This window comes from Falco punctatus (assembly GCF_963210335.1).
Source record: "Falco punctatus genome assembly, chromosome: 4".
Lineage (NCBI taxonomy): Eukaryota > Metazoa > Chordata > Aves > Falconiformes > Falconidae > Falco > Falco punctatus.
Window position 1 is genome coordinate 47,869,948 of NC_137583.1, and position 21,050 is coordinate 47,890,997.

Sequence of the window (21,050 nt, forward strand, 5' to 3'; positions counted from 1 at the left end):
TGCGTGAGGGGCTGAGCTGAGCTGCAGCGTGTGGGTGGAGGCCTTTCTCCTCATGGACATACCACGTTCTCATTTGAAGATCTGGGAAGCCGCTAAGGGAGAGGAGGTTTGGAACAAGGATGCTCAGATCATGTTGGATTAAAAGCTTTGCTACTACAGTTTAAGTTTTTGTGGGTTTGGTGGTTGTTTCCCCCCTCAAACACTAGAAGAAGTTCTGGTAGAAACATTAGCCTTGGCTTCATTCTTTTTTTAAAATTTCTTTTCAAGAAACAACCTGGAGGAAGGAACCCCACGTTTTGGACAAACTGCCCTTGCAAATTTCCTAATGGTAAACATAGTGGGGCCAAAAGTGAAACCACTCTGTGGTGTTTGTTCACTGGAGGGGGACACCAGCTGTATCTGTTCCTGTGTTGAAGGAGAAACTGCTTCAAACACTTCTGGTAGTGACCATGGTGATAGGACTGTGTCTGCTGTGTAATCGATGACTCAGTCTGATAGCACTGTATAGACGTGAACCGGTGTCCGTGTTTGTGCAACGAGGGATGCGACAGCTTCTGAGAAGCAGTCGGGGAGATGGGCTGTAGGGCTTCGGGCGAGGGCTGCTCCTTGGGCCCAGCAGGCTGGTGGGTGTGATGTGAGGATCCAAAAAGCCCATTTGTGACCGTTGGATATTCGCCGCCAGCAGGCCGGTGACCTTGCGCGTGGGCAGGAGCAGTGCAGGTATGGTGGGTGGATTTCACGGGCTGGTGTTGCTGCTTGGTGGGGAGTTTCTTCGGGTAGTTACAGGGTTCTCGTCCTTTCTCTGAGGGAAGCCTTGGAGGAGGCAGGGTGGAAGGTTGCTGAGCACTCAGCACTGTTCCAAAGCTGGGAAAGAGCCAAGCATCTCCCCAGGGACACCAAATGGACGAGGCAGATGCAGGGGAATTGTATCCCAGTGTAATGGCCGGGATGTGAAGGGCCGGGAAGTCAGTACATGCCCAAATCATCAGGGAGGCGGTGGCAGAGCTGCGAGCTCTCAAATCTCAAATTCTCAAAGCCCTGAACTTGAACTGTGAGGCTCCCCCACCTCTCGAAACACGCTGCACATTATGCCTGGGTTCCCCAGTGGCTCTGCATCAGCAGTTAAGTAACGAACTATTTAACAAGAGCTTCCTGTTGTGCTGACACCAACATGAACGCACAAAGGAGGAAACAGAGTAAACAGAGCTGTGCTGGCTCCCACCTCACTGTAAGCTGGGAAAAACGTTGGAGCTTGCAAGGAGGCCTGGATGCCATCTCTGCTTAACCTGACCCTGCTGGGGTCAGGGGATGATGTTCTTGTGGCTGTGATCCGCAGAAACTGCGCAGACATCGTGCGTTGGTAGCAAAGCAGCTGCTTTCAGGACTTCCTGATTTTTAAGGGATTTCCCAGGACAAAGGCCCCTTCACCTCTACCCTGCTGCTCCAACTCCTCCGCAGGGGCTGTCTGTGAGACGCAGCCAGCCCTCCATCCTGATGAGGTTGGCACAACTCTCCTGTGCTGTGGCAGGTCAGATGCTCACATCCAGAACTCCCTTCTCTGCCAGGTACCTAGAGTTCCTCAGTCAAAGCACTCAAATTTCCTCTTTTTTTTTTTTTTTTTATTTTTGAGGGATTGGTAGGAAACTGGGCCATAATGAGCCAGTTTGCCTTTGTCATAAGGAATATTCTGCTGTCCTGGGCGGTTTGCTCTCGTGACTGGAGCTGTAGCTGGTGAAGGTGCAAGGTGGAGCGAGCTCAGTGCTGCACAGCCCCACTGCCTCTCCAGCTCATGCAGGAAACTCCCCTGGACAGGGGTCAGGATGTCTCTTCAGCATGTCTGCTGTGGGAAGGAGCTGCTGGTGAGCTGCTGTGTCTGGCTTGGAGGAGAGGTGCGTGTCCAGGGGTGGAGGAAGCTCAGGAGATGCCTCTGGAGCCCATTGTGTTGCTGGAGCCCAGCAGCACAAGACAGGGCGAGGAGCTTACACTTGCAGCTTATGGCTTTCATGTTGCCCAAGCAAAAGGCTGCTGTAAACTGCCCAAGTCCAAGTCTTGGAAGAAATCTTCATTTAAAAAAAAGGCAAAAAAACCTCTCCCACCAATTGTCTTTTTTCCTTAAAAATCTACCCAGCATGGATTTTTCTCATAAATGTTAAGGCTTGAGTCACAGGGAGCTTGGCAGCATGCTCTGGAGCGTGGTGCTGTCTCTGCAAAGTAGCAGCAGGACCAGGTTTATCACGGCGTCCGACACAGCTGTCTCAGACCAGGCTGACGGCTGTGGCAGTGTGTGTGCGTGCAGAGGTGAAGGGGAAGAAAGGCGGGCTGGGGAGTGGGTTCTTACTGCTGCGGGGCTGGGGGTGAGGCACTCCCTGGCTTTAGAGCTCTGTGCTGTTTGTGGAAGAGAGGAGTTTTGAGCCTGTGAAGTTAAATTGCTGCCAAAGGTATGTGAATGCTTCCCCCTCACTGTAAAGGTGGCCTAGTTCCAGTTTGCTTGTAGTTTGTTCTTAAACATCAATTAAATAACAGTGGGTCATGCTGGGTCTTTACGCATGTGTATGTGCTTGCTGTCACTCCGTACAGGTTGTCTTGTACTGATCACGTTGGCTGTCCTGCAACAAATGCTAGCGTTGGGCTTGGACAGATCTGGCCTGAGCACAAAATTTCCAGAACGTGAGAAGTAGTTGCATTATTTTTACATCTTGGAAAATCCACTGGATTTCCCTTTTGTGGTGGCTGTATGGGCAGGCTTTTCCTCAAAGCTTTCTGCTGTCGAAAGGGCAGAAGTGACGAGCTTCAGCCCAGAGGAAGGACCTCAGCCAGCCCTGTGGAGCACAGGATACTGCAGACCCAGCGTGACAGGTTTCTGCTGCACTGGAACACTCCAGAAGGTTTTTCCTTTCGATCCAGAGAAAAGATGGTGGGAGAAGGTGACTTCATGGCCAGTCCCTGTCCTTTGGAGTAGCTGGCACAGCCTTTGTCCACAAGGCTCTGTCTTGTTCCTCCAGCCTGCATGGGCCTTTGCTCCCCACTGCCACCGGCATACGTGGGCATGGTGGCCCAGTGGAGGATGCAGGTATGGGCACAAACCTCCATCCTAGGAGGACCTTTCATCCTGCTACAGTTCACAGCATTAGGTTGGAATGAACATTTTTTTTTTTTTTTTTTTTTTTTTTTTTTCCCCTTTCAGCATCTGTTTCTCATTCTATAGTTGCTCATGCCTCAGATGAGTTGTTCCCCTCCAGAGCCTGCTTGACCTGGAAAGCCCCTTGTCAAGAGCTGTGCATGAGAACCAAGAGTTGTCCTGCTTGTCTTGGGTCTCTGGAGGCCTCATGTGGGTTGTGGGCCAGATGGAGAGGGCCCCAGCAGCACCGCCATGGTGTGTGGAGGCTGGTCTCCATGCACTTGGGTAGAGCTCAAGTGTCTGCAGGCTGCCTAGAAGCTTCCAGCAGCCCATTGCCTTTCTCATTGCTGAGCCCTCGGAGGGTGCCTGCATCAGAACGCCCCGGTTCTCCTGTCCTCCCACCGGAGGAGGGAACAGCCCCACGTCCCTCCGGTGCCTCCGCTCCCACCTCTGGCTTGACCATACCCATTACAGGGGTCTCCTGTGGGAAGCCTGGTGAGACTCTCCATGACCCCTCATTTTGGGAAACCTCTGTGTCATGGCACAGCTTTTTCCCGTTTAGTCATGAGCAGAGTTGGCTGCCGGCACGGAAGACTGGAATACATTTTTAACTACAGACCTTTGTAGACATCATCTGGGACTGTCTGCAGCTTGCTTTAAAGATGTTGGATCTTGCTTTGTTTTAAGACTTTTTGATCTCCTTGTAAGCTAAGATTTCATCTGCCTCTTAAACTTTAAAATTTATTGGGTTTTCTTTTCAGCTGTGTAAGGCCACCAGTTGCTTTTTGATTTGGATTTTTGCATTGGGAGCCAGCTGATGGGTCATCCTTTGGGACATCAGGGTGTTTGTGATTATTTTTAGCTTTTAATTGGCAGTGATCTGTACTTGGAGCTGCGTAGTGTCAAGGGCTTTTCTTTTTTTGTGCTCTCAAGAAGTGTTCCTTTCTCTTTCATCTGGATGCAGCTGTGTTTCTCTTCTTGCAAAGTGCACACAGTACATAAGGAAACTGGCTTCAAGGAACCATCCCAAAGGCTTGCTAGAGATCAGGGCTTGGGACAGTCGAGCCTCTGTGGCTGGTAGCGGCACCGCATCCGCCGGCGGGTGCCGTTTGGTCCAGGACACCTGGAATCTGTTCTGAGCATTGCCACAGACCTGCTCCCTGACCTTCACCAGTCACTGCCCTGCTCCAGGATGCTATTTTTTTCCTCTTCTTCCCCTCTTTTGTCTTGCCCCATTTAATTGTAACCTCTTTTGGGCAGGAACACTGTGTGTGTATAAAGGGCCTAGAACAATGTGCCCCAGATGGTATGGTACAAGTCCATTCTCGGCAGCCACAAGGTTTCGCTATACAGGAAAGAAATCTAAAATAAATAAATAAATACAACTTATCAGTATTTTGTGCTTGCAAATGTGGCCGGAAATTTCCCGAGTCTTGATATTTCAGCCCAAGTCACAGGTCTCAGAGACAAGAACTGGCACTAGAATTGTAGCTTTTTCCTCTAAAAACCAAACCCAACCAAAAGCCCCCCACCCCCAAGCCCTTTTTTCTCACCCTCATGACTGCAGGGAAAAGCTTGTAAATGTGACTGGAGCAGACCTGGCATACTTAAAACCAGATGGCAAATAAAAGCAACCCACTATTTCAACAAAAATGTCATGAACCCCTTCTTTGGGTTTCAGATGATTGCTTGAGTGTATTTGAGCCCCCTTTATGGTACTTTCATTGTTTTTATGGTTTTGTTTTGGGGAGGTGCTGAAGTCACTTGCACTTGTTTGCAGCTTATTTCACTTTCAGGTTCCTTGGCTTGGAGCACTTGCATTGTAAACACTGCACGGCAGTGCTCACCCACAGCTTGCTTTGGAATTTATTCTACCAAACTTCAAGCCTATTTATATTTTCTTTTCTTATTCGTCCCCCTTCTCCCTCAAAGAGAGAAAGCAGTTTTCTTAATCTCGTCTTGTATCAGATTTGATACCAGGCCAACAAATCCAGCCTAGAAGGTGGTTTTCTGAGGCTGCTTGCCTCGATGTGACCTTCTGGGTTAGGATTCCTGTTCAAAATGCAACAATGTGCCATCAGTTTTATCAGAGGCATCTTCCCCATGATGCTGGTATGCTGGGTGGCAGGACCCAGGGTCCCTGTTGCTCATCCAGAGGCTGTTGTGTTTTAACACACACAGATTTTGCAGGGCTGTTTGCTCCAGAGCAGTGGGAGTCCTGGGATTTTACCAAAGGTTTCTGTTTCTAATTAGGTTGTTCTCAATTTTAAAGGCTAGAGGTCTCTTTATGGCACAGAATGGAAAACCTGACCAGTCGCTGACACTGCACAGAGAGGTGGGTCCTGCTTTTGTACCAAGGTACAGAGAGCCATCGCTCTCCTTGGCGCTTTTCAGATGCAAAAATAGATCCCTCTTAGCCCTCAGCTCCAGTGGCTCACCCACGGGGGAGGCTGGTGGGCAGAGTTTGAAGGAGCATCACTTACCCTGGCCTGACTCACACGGACGTGGCTTCCTGCTGCTCTGCCCGCCCAGCTTTGGGAAAGGGGGAATTGCAGTGCGGCAGCCGGCTGGCACGCAGCCCCAGCGCGGGCGTCGCTGCGGTGGCCTCGCTGGTCATCGCCCTGGCCTAGGTGCCTGAAATTGGGCTTTTGGAGCTGGGTTCTTTGGGAGGGCTGCTCCCGGGACAGGGGCTTGCTGTGCAGGCAGGGCTGGAGAGTCGTGCTACACCGCTGCCTGTGTTTGTCAGCCAGGGGAGACGGCACAGTCTCCCAGTGCTCGCAGGAAACTGTATTTATTTTTCTCTTCTGTTAGGGCTCTGTTGCACTCCATTGTCTGAAATTAACTTGCAGAGACTGGCCCATAACTTTAAAAAAAAAAAAAATAATCCCAAGCGCGGGGGCTGGAGCTCCCTCAGCTCTGGCTGTCGGCCGCCTGACTGTGCAAACAGTCTGGGCCTGAAATCCCCTGGGACTGAACATAAAGGTCTGATTCAAAATGAGAACGGGGTATGAAACCGTGGCCCACGCATCGCCGGCTGCCTCCCCTTCCCCAGTGCGTGGCTGGAGCCATGTCCGGAAGGTGGCTCCTGAGGTGCCTGGGCAGAGCTGTGCTCTGCCGCCTGTTCTGGGAAGTTGTGGGGGAAATGGCTCTCTGGCGTCCTTGCACGAGGCCGGCAGAGGTGGAAGAAGTGTGAGCCGGGCAGGAGGGCACCGTCAATGCACCGAACCCCGAGCGGAAATTATTGGGGGAGCAAAGAATGAGCAGGATATCACGTGTCAGCCATGTGCGCTCGGGGCTAGGGGAGAACAAAGCGCAGGGAAGCCCTGCGCCACTGCCGCTCCCACCTCGCTTCCTGCTGGCACGGGACAGAGCCTGCTGGCTGCCAGGGGAAGGTAGCGTCAGGGCAGGAGCCAGCGGCTGCCTGCCTTTGGGGAAGCTGGAAGGCTCTGTGTGCCTCAGTTTCCCTCGGTCGAGAGGTGCCAGGTGCAGCAGGATAGTCCCTAGGTGTTGGACTGCTGGGGGTGGCCTGGGCTGCTGTGCTCCGGTGATGCTCCAGAGGTGGTGGGCTGGAGGACAGAGCCTGCAGGGGAAGGCAGGGGCTCCCATCCCACGTGTAAGTCTTGTTCCCCAGTACTTGAACAGGCAGGTCCCACAGATGGGCGTCATGCACCCGCGACAGCCCCAAGGAGCTGGACCAGCACCCTGCACCTTTGGTACCTCTAGCTCCAGTTCCTCCTGGAGAGCAGCAGCATTTTGCTGGGATGCTGTGGATGGTGTGGTGGTCCCTGGTGAGGATTTCGTGTCAGGTGAGGACTGGGAGCGGGGCAGCCCCAGGGAGCAGCTCCCTTGTCCACAGACCCTTATGTGGCTGGTCCTTCCCCCATGCTGAGCTTTGGCTTGGGTGTCTTTTCCCTCTATTGCTGTTAGACCCTCCCCCATTTCCCCCCATGCACCCTTTAGCACAAGAAACCTTTTTTTGTTATTAATAGCTATTGAGAGCCAATAAAAAGTTTTACGGGGTTTGGCCAAGCGTCAGGACTTGCAGTGTGCTCATTTCCTGAAGTCTGAGCGCTGGAGGGGTGGGGGTTTCCTTGTTTAACCCTCAGGTAAGGAGGCCACAGCAGCAAGGGCTCTTGGTGGGTGTCACGGGAGCCTGGAGAGGCTTGGAGGAAGGTGGTGAGAGGGGGAATGGGGCTGGGGGTGGGCAGGGAGGGGTGAGAGCTGCCTCCCAGCTCGGCTGCTCAAAATGCAGCAAGGGCTGAGCTGGGAGCAAAACCAGAAACACATCCCTGGCAGTGCTCAAGGCCGGGCTGGATGGCGCTTTGAGCAACCTGGTCTAGTGGAAGGTGTCCCTGCCCATGGCAGGGGGCTTGGAACAAGATTATCTTTAAGGTCCCTTCCAACCCAAACCGTTCAGTGGTTCTAGGATGAGTGCCGGGGGGAAGCAGGCAGTGCGTGCTTGTGTCAGTCTGCCAGTCTCACGTGGCCTCCCACTGTGCACCCAGCCCCTGCCTGACTCTCTGTGCTTTCCAGCCCATGTTTAGCTTCCTTGCTGTCCTGCTCCTGGCATGCTCTGTCTTCCTTCCATATGGGCATCCCTGTGAGGAGGGACCGAGCCTGACCTCCCCCAGGCAGCTCTGGTGGGAGTCCTGGATGGAGGGAGAGCACTGCTCCCTCTTGGGAACGTGGCTCCCTGGGCATGGAGCCGCTTGATGGTCCTTGTCCTGCCCCTCCAGGAGGGAGCAAGGGGCTGATCTCCCCTCGGTGTGGAGCTGTGCCTGTGTGAACACCATCAGCTGCATGGTGGGGGCTTGTGTAATACAGAATAGTTTGGGTCAGAAAGGACCTTTTAAAGGCCATTTAGTCTGACCCACCTGCAACGAGCAGGGGTGTGCACTTGGGAAGGACCTCCCTGGTTTGAGGGGCTGAGCTGAGTCCTGCCTGTTTATGGGGGCTGAGGAGAACCCCAAGTTTGTCCACCAGCATGGGGCTTCCCACCAGCCTAACTGGGAAGTGCTGGCAGCTGCACACAAGGTAGGCAAGGTGCTGCACAACCACTGAGCGAACAAGCATCCACAGCCTTCAGATACTCTCAGCAAGTGTCACGGCAGCTTTTGCCCAGGTGTAGCCAGCAGCCCTGCTGGCCACTGTGCCTTGCTCCGAGCTTTGCAATTAAAATCAAGGTTTGTTTGCGAGAGCAGAGGAGGAAGAGACGGCAATCAGGAGCTTGCTGTGGAGGTAAGCAGGGTGTCAGTCAGTCCTGGGTTCCTGTTTGCCACTGTCTGTGGCAGACCTGGGCAGGCTGTCATGGGAGCCCTGAGTGTGGTCATTCCACACACACGTACGGCTGCTTAGAAACAGGGTCCTCTCCCACGCGTCCTGGCGCAGGATCGCTGGCACAAAAGTCCAGGCCCAGCCGCAGCGGAGGCTGGTGCTGGGGGGAAGTGCTCTGACTCAGCTGGCCACAACCTCTGGACACGCAGGGACCCTCCCAGCAGGCAGCCGCCTGGGGAGAATATCCTCTTTTCAGTTCATAGGAAACTGCACGCCTGGCGTGGTTTGCCCTGTAACGCAGTGGTTAACGTGTGTCCTCCGCTCTTGAGGGCTCTTGGGTCTGACCAGCGGCAGTCTGGCCCCAAGCACCTCGGCTGGTGCCTCCGAAGGTCTCCCTGCTGCCAGCAGCCCTTCCTCCTGGGGACGTTGTTCTCCCTGTGTGACTCTCCGCTGGCTCCGATCTGGAGGGTGCTCATCAAGTATTTTACCTGCCGCTGTGGTCAGACTTCTGTTTATTTATGCCAGCATCTTAGACGTGGGGCACCCTGCAATGGTCCCGATAACCCCAGCTTCTCCCACCCTTCACTTGTGGCACCCTTCATCGTTGCGGGAGTTATCCGGGGGGCAGGAGCCTGGAGCCCATGACCCCTGTTGTCCTCTGCCTCCTAGGTTCCTCGTGCTAATTTTCTTCCTCTCCTTTCCACAGCTGGGAGACTGAGGAGCCACGCTGGGAGGACCCTCTCTGCAGGATGTTCTCTCCACCAAAGAACTCCGTGTAACAGGCGATGATGACAATCCCGGCGGGACCTTGGAAAGCACTAACATTTCAGTAGCCCAGCACCTGCGGGTGGCCACTTATCCCTTCTTCTCCACGCCCCACTCTCCCATCGCTCACCGTGATGGTGTATTAACCAAGAAGAGCCCTGCTTCTTTCCTCCTCACCCCTCAACTTTCAGCAGCTCTGGGATTTGTATGGCAGCAGCGTAACCGTGGAGAGGCCGGGGTATCACAAACTTATGGATTTTGATAAGAGAGGAGGGAAAGGGGAGCTGGAGGAAGGTAAAAGAATGTCCAAGACAGGCGGAGGAAGGAGCAGTCATGGAAGCCGGAGTGCTGGAACCAACTCGGGAGTCTTAATGGTGGGTCCCAACTTCCGGGTCGGCAAGAAGATTGGATGCGGCAATTTCGGGGAGCTCCGTCTAGGTGAGAAGGGTTGTCTTCTGTCCTTGCTGTACCTACTTGTGCAGGGATTGCCCTGGTACCCACCTCCTGCAGCAGGAGGAGCTGGCACATGCCTGTGACTGTCAGCACCAGAGGTGGTGACCAGCCGTACAGTGTTGAAGCACGGCACGTTGCAGGTAGCCCTTGCTTCCTTCAGTTTCCTTTTCCTCAGCCCCTTCAAGCTGTGCTTGATCTTTCAAAGCCCATCACAGCCCGAAGGGCTGATGGCAGAAGTGTTTCCCATCTCCTCCCCATACCTGTTGCCCTTCGGGTTTGTCAGGGAGAGCGTTACGCTTCAGCCCTGTCTGTTGGAAGCGATGCTGGCCGGTGCAGGCCTGCGTGTGTCCCCCAGGCCGGGAACACTTGGTGAGTAACGTTTCACAGGGTGCTGCCCTCCCACTGCACCACGCGCCTCGGGAGAGCGGATGGAGCACGGGGGCCTGTGGGGTGTTCACCCTGCTGGGGAAGAGAGTCAGTATTTTAAGCCAGGTAGATTCTCCGTTTGTTGAAACTGGTGGTTTTGAGACTCTCCTAAAATTTTATGCATGGGAGAGAGAAAGGCCTGAATAAAATCCAAGCACCTTCCATGGTCGCTTTGCATTTTGAACCAAGTTTATCAGGAAACAGTTCAAGCAAACTCTTGTTTAGAGGGTGGGTAGCTTGCTCCTCTCCCAAGGACTCTGCGTGCCAGGAGGCTTTCAGCAAGCTGTTAACTCTTCGGTTGGCATCAGGCAGCTGGGAGAGGCCTGGCAGTGCCAGGTACCGCTGTGCCAACAGTGCAGCTTGGATGTCTCCAGGAATGCGTGTTGGACGTGTTGATGGAGTCTCTGCCAGGCAGAGCGTCGGCCTTGGCAGCGAGTGCTTTGGGAAAGGGCTCGTGCCCTAGGACGAGGGAAAGGAGCCGGGCCCTGGAGCAGGCTGGGAGCCTCTGACAGCCGTAGATCTTGTTGCTCCCTGGTATTTTAAGCAGTGCCTTTTCAAACCAAGGTCTGAGCTAAACCTGCAGTGAATGTGGTCATCTCGGCAGGCTGCTTGCGTGCAAAAGGAGCAGGAGGTGGGAGGCGCTGGTGGCAGCTCCGGCTCAGGCACCCGCACGGAGGGTGGGGGTGAGTTCACCCACCTCGCTGTGCCGCCTCTGTCTGTGGGGAGTTAATGTTAGCTCTTCCCAGCGTGACAGACTGGCTGGTGCCAGGCTAAATCGTCCTGTTCCTGAACTCCCTGATGGGATCGCCACTTAATTGCAGAGCTTGGGAAAACGCTGTGTTTAAAATCCAGCCAAGTGGTTCCCGCGTTCAGCAGCGCCTCGAGGGTCTGTCTCTCCCGGTGTCGGTGTCGTGAAGGGTTCTGATCCTTCCTCCAGACCCAGGCGTTGTAGGAGAAGTATTTTGGGGATTTTGCTGTACCTTTCACTACCTGATTCTTTCAGTACCCAGGTGGATCTGGATGCCCCCTGGGAATGCTGCACCTCCTGCTGCCAGCACCTCCCTGCTGGCACGGCTCTGACCTGTGCAGGGTCTACTTGTGTCCTTCCACCTCCTTTTCCCTGCTTGCCAGTGAACATCCCGCAGCAGGCATGCTTCTGGGCAAGCTGTCTTCCCAGAATGTGCTCTAGGCAGGAGTCTGATACAACTGGGGCTGTGGCCGTTGCTTTGTCTGGCGTGCTCAACACGGGGGGTTGGTGTGACCCCCTGCCTTGGCCTCCCCGTCACTTTCTGGGGATCTCGGGAGTGTCTGTGAAACTGGCACGCCGGGTCATTCAGAGCAGAGCTGCTGCAGGGACCTCAGAGCAGTTGGGCTTAGTTTGCTCATGGCAAGCAGTGAGCTCTTGGGCTCTGCAGCGGTCGATTCTCGCTGCGAGAGTTTGTCCTTGCCACCAGCAAGAGAAGCTTCTAGTCCCTTCACATGGTTTTCCTGCCCTGTCACACCCTGTAGTGCCTGGCCATAACTTGGTAAAGGCCTGAGTACACGATCTCATCGCAGTAGTGGAAGCCACAGCTATGTGGCTTTTCTCCTAAAATCACATCTCTCTTCCTTAGGTGTGCCTCGGAGCTGCGTCAGGGCTCAGGAATGCTTTCAGGACTTCACAAAATGTAGGGATTCCTCCAAGTGCAGATGAATGGCAAGGGACCAGAGGGATCCTGCTGTGAAGTGGTGGCATGAGCAGGGATGCTCCCCGGCTGTTGCTCAATTTTCCCCTGGGAATGGAGTATTTGGTCCTCAAGGCAGGCTGTTGCAGAGGTCAAAGTGTAGCTGTGTTTAAAAGTTCCCAAATCTTCTTTGGACTTTTTTCTTCCCTAAAAGCCAGGAGATCTTGCAAAAACATGCTAGGAGGTGACTCCTCCAGCTCCCAGCAGTGGGAGGTGGAGGACAATGTCTTCCTGAAACAGGTGATACTTTGCCAATTTCACCCCTGCACCAAAAGGCAGGTGCTGATCTGTCCTTCTGGGTGCCTCAGCTCAGCCACCTCAGATAGAGACAAGTGTCCTCCCAGGTACGGAGGTGTCCAAAACCAAAAGTGATTTGTTTAAAAATAAAATTTTTTAAAAAATTGGCATAAGGCATTTGTGGGAAGCCAGAAGGGGAATGACTTGGGCAGGAGTTCCTGGCTGCCAGGGCCATGCTTGGATCCTACCCCTCTGTGTTCATGCTGGCCTTGGCATCCTGGGCGATACACAGACGTAGTGCCAGCCCCTCTCCCAGTCAGGTGGCACTGCTGGCCTGTTCCTCCCTGTACGAGCGTGACTGGAGAGCTGGGCTGGGAGCTGGAGCGAAGTGGCTGCCCCAGCCCTCTGGCATATGGGATCTGGGGGGAAGCTGCCTGGGGATTACCGAGGGGCAGGTTTAGGTTGTGCAGGTGGTGGGTCCTGTTACCTCCTGGTCATGCTGTCCTGGTGCTTCACCCTGGGCCAGGCAGGGCACCATGCCCCAGTCAGCTTATTTCTCCCCTGGCCAGTCTGCAGCAGTGGCCAAGCGCCAGCCCAGCTCCTCGTGGGACTTTCCAAAGACAGCCTTGGGCAGCATCCGCAGCCTGCAGCCCCCTGAGCCTCCCCCCTGCCCATCTGTGCCAGAGCTGGACGCTGCCCTCTAAAACACAAGGCAGGAGGAAGCTGGTGGCAGCAGGGGTGACTGGAGCGTGGCTGATGGCTCATGTGCCCTGGCACTGGGCTACAGCCGAGTGGCAGGAGCCTGCAGCCCGCTGCCTCTGCCAGCTCCCTGTGCCCCCGGGAGCCAGGCCAGCACGTTCTGCTCGCGGTGAGGGTTCGTTGGAGCAGGCATCTCATAGCAGCTCCTCAGTGGTGCTTTGGGGTGGGCTGGGACAGGCGGAAAGGATGAAAACCCAGTCATTAACCAGAAAGGTCGAAAAGGAGCCCGAAGTACCTGGGTGGTATCAAAGCCCCCTTCCCTAAGCTCCACCTGCTGCTGGGCTGCCTCAGAAGCACACTTCGGAGCCAGGAGCTGCTGGGCAGGGGGCTTCCTTGATGGCCACCCCCCTGAGCCTGGCCCAAGGCCAATGCTCTGGTAGAGCTGTGCCACAGAGCTGCACCAGGGTGCTGGGAGGGATGGGGACCCGGTGGAGACTGTTGCTTCTGTTCTTCCTGCAATAACCTTCTGCAAGTGTGCTTTTTGCAGCTTTCCAGTGCTCGTCCCTCTCCCCCAGACGGGTGCTTTGATTTCTAATGGCAGCTTGGAAACACAGTGTTTTTTCTTCAAAATTAAAAGCTAGAAGTTACCTTACTTTTTAAAAGTAAACCCAGCATTTTGGAGGGAAGAAAATGAGAGGGGGGTGTCCTTGCGCAGTGTATGAGCCAGCAGCAGGTCACTACTACAGCTGGCCTGGGGCCACATCCCAGCTGAACAGTCACGTGCGAGTGCTGGGGACATTCCCAAGCTCTCTTGAGCTGTGGCTCTCACCCCCAGCCTGCAGCTTCCTGGCTACCCGCAGGGGGGTTACTTCTTGGGGGCTGCAAAAGGTACCTGCAGAAAATGCAGGCTGGGCTCAGCACACCGCACGTGATACGCTTCTGTCCTTGGCTCCACAGAGACCTACGTGCGCCTGTGGTGAAGGGCTCAGCCACCTCTGAAAGGCAGCTGGCTGGAGCTGCGGACCCACCTCGTGCCGGAGGCGGCTCATGGGGGTCTTTGGGGTAGGCTGTGGGAGAGAAGAGCCCACGTGCTGCCAGCTAACTGCTCCTCTTGCCTCCTTTGCTAATGGCTCACACTTGTTTTTCTTCTTGGTCTTTCAGAGACTCCTCTAAGAGGAAGGTCAAACTCTAAAATAACTTCTTTTTTTGTGATGGTATTAAACCCCAGTGCTCCAAGGAACTGTCATTTCTTGGACTGATGCAGCTTGGGGCTGCGGTGCTGGGCCAGTGCCTGGCTGCTTTTGCACAGAGCTGCCGTCTCCCGTGCTCCTCAGCTGCATCGCCTGGAGACCAGAGAAGCCAAATTACTGGTCCCAGTGCCCAGAAGCAACTCGGTGCTCCTGCTGCAGGCAGGGCCATAGTGCAGAGGCTCCCAGCATGGTCAGTGTGGTGCCATGCCCTGACTGAAGGGCAGTGCTGGGTGGAGGGGCTGGCACAGGGGAAGCCACTTGGATGGGGACTGGGTCGGGAGCCCGGCTCGTCCTCGGGCTGCTGTGACTTGCAGGAGCAGGTGCCGGACCACGCTGCTGCCAAGGGCGCCTTCAGGAGGGGGACAGTTCGGGGGTTAGCACCGGGTTAAGGGAAAGCCATGTCCGGCTTTTAAACATGATAGGGACCCCAGGTCTGGCTGCCACCTCCCATGGGTGACTTTGGCTTGGCTCTGATCACGGCTCTGATCACGCTGCATCTTGCACATGCCGGCAGCTGGATTCAGAGGTGCCGCCAGCACTGAGCAGGGCAAAGGCCTCTCTGCAAATGCGAATAATTTGCTTTCTGCAGGCCATCTTGCCACTTTTTTCTTTCAAAAGCACCTTTTCTTCTATGAATCATGCAGCACTGCGTGCTTGAGTCCTCCCCTGGGGCACTTTGTGAACTCCAGCACATTTTAGGTGTTCAAAAGTTATCATTGTTAGTGAGCGCTTGGCGGAGGGGGTGGCATGGGGGCAGTTGCAGGAGCTGGAGTGGGGAGTTCCCCAGCATTGGCCGGACCCTGCCAAGACAAAGACCCTGCAGCCCTCCCTCATTGCTCTTGTGCTTTTTCTTTCCTTTTGCCTTTTTTCTTTTTTCTCATGATAGACCAGTTCTGCTCTTTGCACCTTTTTTTTTTTTAATTGGAGAAGAGGAAGAGGATGGTGGTGGTTAGACAGCAGCGATGGTTAGACAGTGCTCTCTCTGCTCCCCTGTCATTTGTATCAGCTTTGTCCAGGCACTCCGAGCATTACAGGAAGGGGTGAACCGTGAGGGTATCAAATGATTTGGACTCGTTTCTTGGGCTGGGGGAGGGCTGCTCCCAGAGCATTTTTGTGGGTAGCTTTCTGTGCTAGCAAACCACTGGGGGGTCAGCGTGGTGGGGGCAGGACAGATGCCATGTAACAGGGATGGGGTGGACCTCTTCAAGCACAGGTCCCGCTGGGGATGCTCCTGCCTCCTTCCCTTTTCCCTCCCTGCTGTGCTGTGTGGGTTTTGCAGGCCCCTCTGGCAGGTATCCTCCCATGTTGGTTTTTCCCTCTTCAGGCTGAGCTTAACCTCAGGGAAAACCCAGCTGTGAGTTTTCTGATTGCATGTTGCTGCTGTGAAGGCAGCAGGGATTTTTTTGGACTGAACTGTACGGCCTTGAGGCCAGAGCCCACCTTAGCTGGGGCGCACGTGGGGACTCTGCTGATGTCACAGGCAGAGCCACGACTGCCTGGCTGGGCTCTGCCTGCCCCTGCATCCCCACCGACTTCCTCTCCCTTGCGATTGTTTGCAAAACACAGAGGTCCTGGTGCGTGGAAGATAAGTTGCCTGCACGCGCTTCTCCTCCCTGCCAGCTTGCTGCCTTCTCTCCCCGTGAAATTGTTGGGAGGTGACTGCTAGCAGTGGGGGTGAGGGAGCTGCACTGGGGTCTGTCAAGATTTCAGTTCTTCCCTGCCCCAACCAAGTTCCCAACGAACTTGAGGGTTTCCTTGAGCCCTCTGGAGCCGTGCCCGGGTCTGGGGGATGTCCCACCTCTTGCCCAGGAATGTCAGTCTGTGATGGGCCAAAACCCCTGGGTCTGCCGTATGCTTGTGTTAGCCAGGCGTTTTGCCCTCCCAAATCACCTTCCAAATTGCTATGACAGGATTTGGTTTTGCAGGGGCAGGAGACAAAGTGGCTTGGCAGAGGTCCCCTGGGATGGGAGAGGGTCAGTGAAGCAGCAGGATTGAGTCCCTCCTTGGCTGCAGAGCTGGTCCCTGGGAGGAGCCACTCCATTAATATCTCCCATTCATCCCTCTTCCCATAATCCTGCCACCGACGCTGGCGCTCAGCAGCTGGCTCTGATGTCACCCGGCAAGGATTTATTGCTGCTTCAGGTGGAGGGCAGCAGTCAGAGCAGATGAAATCTTATGCCAGGAGGAGCTTGTTCCCTGAGCAAATTGCTTGGAGAAAATCCGAGGAGACAGATGCAGCTCCATCAGATATGCACATGCCAGGCAGTGGGATCTCGTGTCTGCTGGCTGTGCGTGCTGTGGAAGGGAACCTGCTGCGGTTAACTCCCACCTCCCTGGTGTCCTGAAGGGCTCTGGCAGAAGGTTTCTGCAAACCTCTGTAATCTTTTCTTTTGTGGACCCGAGGCGGAGGTTGTACTCTTTTCAGGTGTGTAGCACCTTCCTCATGCTCTCTTCCTCTCTGGGATGAGTGATGTGCAGACCCCGTTGGTTCAACCTCTCTGTAGTTATGGGTGTGAGAACTCCTGTGAAGGTGCTGAGCTTTCTAGCAGGTCATTTACAGGGTTTTGGGGTGGCGTGGCTGCCCTTCCAGCTCCTCCGTCTGGGCCGTGCTGTGGGTCTGCTCCTGGCTTCCCCTGCACCCTCGGGTGGGTGGGAGCATCCCAAAGGATGAGGTTGAGTCGCATGCATGTGTGCACACATACACACGTACACACGTGTGGCATCCCCAGGAGTGACCCCAGCCTTGGGGAAGGGATTTCCACCTACCTGCGGTGTCTTTGAACTGCTGCCAGCTGCAGTGCCTCAAGCTGCCTCAGTGCTCCTGGGGGTCCTTGCTCCCTGTCACCCTCTGCGTGGTCCCACTGCCCACAAAGCAGCATCCCCCGACTCTGGAGGGCCCCCCCAGAGCAGGGCGGCCCCTCTCCATGCAGGGCTGTGGCTGGGAGAAACAGCAAGTCCCAGCTTCGTTCCTGCCTTGGCCAGTCACATCCCTGCAGGCCTGGACTGGGACACTGCCCCCTCCCAGCAGACTTGGCTCCAGCCCCCCAGCAGCCTGCCCATCCCAGAAGAATCCAGGTACCCCATCTGAGGGTAATTAATAGGCATGTTGCAACTCCTTGCAGTGGGTTCCTGCTCGTGCCTCAAGGCCTGTTTGTGTTGTGGGAGCTGCTGAACCTGTTCAGGACGTTTTGCAGCCCAGGAGCTCTTGGGGACTGCGGAGGGTGTGAAGTGGGGTTAATGCAAAGGCTCACTTGCTTTCAACTGCCTTTTTCATGTTTCTCCCTGCAGGAAAGAACCTCTACACAAACGAATACGTAGCTATCAAATTGGTGAGTCCCTCCGTGGTTGGGGCAGGTGATGTTCAGGCCCAGGCTGTTAGAGCGCGTTGTGATGGATGATGGATGGGTGGCTGCGCAGGGAGCTGTGCTCACTGCCTGGAATTGAGGGCAGGCAGAGCAGTGCGCGTCATCGCAGGTGGGGTGATCTGGGCCTGGGGAGGGAAGAGCTGGGTCTTTGCTTCTCCAGGACCTCACTGTGGCCCATGCTGTACTCAGCTAGCGGCAGAGACCTCTGGGAGAGGGTGGTCCCCACTGGTACCTGCTCCCATTAATGTCCACCCCAGCACCCAGATCTTTCTGGAGGGGGTGGATCTGGCTTCCACATAGGCTGGCTTTCTCTCATTGTCCCCTGAGGCTTCATCTCCATTTTATGCTATTTTTTCCCAACCCCAAATGCTCTCAGTCCAGCTGCTGCCAGCACTGAAAGAGGTGTCTGACACCCTGACTTCCCTAACATCCTGCTCCCTACAACAGCCTTAACTGTTCTTCTCTCCTCCAAGGAACCCATAAAATCCCGGGCCCCCCAGCTGCACCTGGAGTATCGGTTCTACAAACAGCTCGGCAATGCAGGTATGGGGCTGGGCTGAGCTGCCACGGGGAGGTGGCTGCCCGGGTGACACTGCCAGGAAAGAGAGGCTTCCTATAAATGTGACTCTGCAACTTTGCTTCCAGCCTGAGCAACTCCTGCCCATCTGCTCGGCTGGGAGAGGCCGATCTTACACAGAGCCACATCTAATCTTTGATCCTTTTTTATTTAGTCCTTTCCCCCGTGCCTCCCCCGCAGCGGAGTCGGGGATGCAGATGGAGCTGCCTCCTTCGTGCTCTCTGCAGCACAGAGGGAGGGCAGTGCAGAGACATCCCCCCATCTGCAGCCCCCTGTAGCAACTCCAGCAGTGGCATGGCCGTGACAGCATGGCTGTGTGCTGCTCAGCTCCGTTGCAAACCCTGACAGCCCCTGCTCCGTCTCTTGCAGAAGGAATTCCTCAGGTTTACTACTTTGGCCCCTGCGGGAAGTACAATGCCATGGTGTTGGAGCTGCTAGGACCCAGCCTAGAAGATCTCTTTGATCTGTGTGATCGGACCTTCACGCTCAAGACCGTTCTGATGATCGCAATCCAGCTGGTGAGCACAGCACCTCCACCTCGGCAGCAGCTCTGCGCAGCTCACCCAGCCCGCCTGGCTGCAGACCACCCTGGGGGAGTGGGGTGATGCGTGGGCACAGCGGTCAGGCAGCGTGGGGACCCTGCAGGGAAGGGGAGGGGAAGGAGGTGCGAGCCAGTGCCCGGCATGCCGCAGGAGATGCTGCCTGCTGGCACACCCTAGACCACCTTCATACCTCTCCCTGATGCAGGAGGGCTCTCCCTCACCCCACACAGCCCCTCTGAGCACAAACGAGCATCTCTCACTATGTATGCAAGATGCGGCCAGACTGAGGTTGTCTCCCGGGGCTGGAGGACATGCTGTGCCCATCCTGTCAACCCAGTACAGGCTGAGTGGAGCAGGATTGCTGGCTGGGGACATGGCAATCGGAGCAGAGTCAGGCCCAGGGGAGGAGGTGCAGGGAGGCATGCAGGATCATGGTGTGTTTCTGCCATGGTGCTGACATCTGCTTCTGCCCCTAGATCACACGGATGGAGTATGTCCACACCAAAAGCCTGATCTACAGAGATGTCAAGCCAGAGAACTTCCTGGTGGGGCGGCCGGGCAGCAAGCGGCAGCACACCATCCACATCATCGATTTTGGCCTGGCCAAAGAGTATATTGACCCCGAGACCAAAAAACACATCCCCTACCGAGAGCACAAGAGCCTGACAGGGACAGCACGCTACATGAGCATCAACACCCACCTTGGGAAAGGTGTGTGCGTACCGTGCGGCCAGCCCTGCCTCTGGGTGGAAGGGGAGGGGGCCTGCAGGGTGCGAGCTGCCCCCGGCCAGAGGTGGGACTGGGGACAAACTGCCTCTCCTGCTCTTCAGCCTGGGATGTTGGCAGGGGGCTTGGGGTGCTGCAGGGTCTGGTAGGGGCAGGGGTGGTGGCTGTAGTGGGAACATACCTGTGTCTCTTTTTCCCTCCGTGTAGAACAAAGCCGCAGGGATGACCTGGAAGCATTAGGGCACATGTTTATGTACTTCCTCCGTGGGAGCCTTCCTTGGCAAGGCCTCAAGGTAACTACTGGCGCCCGCTGTCCCTGGGCACGGCTGCACCGTGGGTTTGGCTCTGCCCTGGCATGGGCAGCATCGGGGAAAGGGGGAGAAGCTTTGGCCCCCGGGCTGTTGGAGGGTTGGCACCCCACCAGATGCAGGGTTTGTTGCTCTGAGCTGTGTGCCAGGCCCTTGCTGTGCTGAGCAGCTGCAGGTGTCCCCCTTGCTTTGTGGGAATCCCAGCAGCTCTCGCGGCGGCTGTCCTGGAACCGCACTCCCTGGTGTTTGTCCTTCAGACCTGCCCAGGGTGAGGGGATTCCCTGGGAATGAGCTCTCACTATTGCCTGGAAAGGGGGGACCAGGAAACCATCTGTGGTCTGATGGGACCCAGTGCCTTCCCTGCTCGGGGGACATGCCTGGTCCTCGTGCTGACCTGCTCCTTGTCTCTGCCAGGCTGACACGCTAAAGGAGAGGTATCAGAAGATCGGCGACACTAAAAGAGCCACTCCAGTGGAGGTGCTCTGTGAGAACTTCCCAGGTGAGGGCACTCTGCATGGCCTGGCCCTGGCCCCAGCCTGGCCCCAAACCCGCTGGCCTGGCATCTTGTCCCCCTGCCCCACCTGAGCCCGCTCTGTCCCCTTACAGAGGAGATGGCCACGTACTTGCGCTACGTGCGGCGGCTGGATTTCTTTGAGAAGCCTGACTACGACTACCTGCGGAAGCTCTTCACAGACTTGTTTGAGAGGAACGGTTACGTGTTCGACTATGAATACGACTGGGCAGGGAAACCGCTGGTGAGTGGTGAGGGAGCAGGGGCGGACAGAGGGTGCTGGGCCCCAGGGCACCCTCGGGGCGGTGGGCAGCATGGTGGGGAGTCAGTGTGGTCTGAGGCAGCAGCCAGGGAGGGTGCAGGTCGGCAGTCATCCCTGCCACCCACGTCCGCGCCCAAGGGATAGCTCCACCAGTCCTCGAGATGCCAGCTCCAAGCTGGGACCGTCGTGCCAATGAGTTAAAGCTGTGACTCAGAAATGCGGGGCTCCGGGAGCTAAGGGGACCCCAGCAGCTGAGTTGGCACCTCACTTTCTGGTGGTGGGCACCCTCCATGGGCTCTCTGCAGCCAAATCCCAAGCGTGGAGCTGCTGGGGCAGGGATCAGGCCCCGGTTCTGGGGTGTTTTGCATGCTTGGCCAGGGGCTGGGTGCGGGGTGGCTGCTGTGCTGTGGCTGATGTTGTCCTTGTCGTGTCCCCAGCCCACCCCCATTGGCACGATGCACAGCGAGGTGCAGGTGCAGCCCCCGAACAGAGACAAAGCACAGCCACACACCAAACACCAGGTGAGCGGCGGCACTGCCCTGGCTGGGGCACGGGACCGCGGTCGTGCGCAGCGCAGGCTTCTGCTCCCGGACTCACAGAGCCCGGCGGGGCCTCTGGCTGGGAGCAGGGGCTGGAGCGTCCATTTTCCCCCAGTGCTGTCTGTGGGAGGGCTCCCTCCCTGCACGCCTGGGTCTGTGGCTAGCAGGGGGACCGGGGCAGTGTCCCTGGGGCCAGGCAGCCTGGTGGAAGCGGGAGGAAGCAGCGTGGAATGCTGGAGCACAGCGGGGAAGCGCCAGGCTTGGGCTTCAGCTG

General features: G+C 56.0%; 1 protein-coding gene across 3 annotated transcripts in view; it reads left to right on the forward strand.

The window, feature by feature from the left end:
• Nucleotides 1-21,050, forward strand: part of CSNK1G2 (casein kinase 1 gamma 2) — a 46,324-nt gene that overhangs the window by 20,848 nt on the left and 4,426 nt on the right. For all 3 annotated transcript variants that reach the window (XM_080385934.1, XM_080385936.1, XM_080385935.1), the window contains 9 exons: nt 9,099-9,595; nt 17,235-17,275; nt 17,785-17,854; nt 18,258-18,406; nt 18,907-19,141; nt 19,364-19,449; nt 19,879-19,963; nt 20,071-20,219; nt 20,675-20,758. In XM_080385934.1, the coding sequence (XP_080242060.1) occupies nt 9,409-9,595; nt 17,235-17,275; nt 17,785-17,854; nt 18,258-18,406; nt 18,907-19,141; nt 19,364-19,449; nt 19,879-19,963; nt 20,071-20,219; nt 20,675-20,758 (1,086 nt within the window). In that variant the 5' untranslated portion in view covers nt 9,099-9,408. The remainder of the gene's footprint in view (nt 1-9,098; nt 9,596-17,234; nt 17,276-17,784; nt 17,855-18,257; nt 18,407-18,906; nt 19,142-19,363; nt 19,450-19,878; nt 19,964-20,070; nt 20,220-20,674; nt 20,759-21,050) is intronic.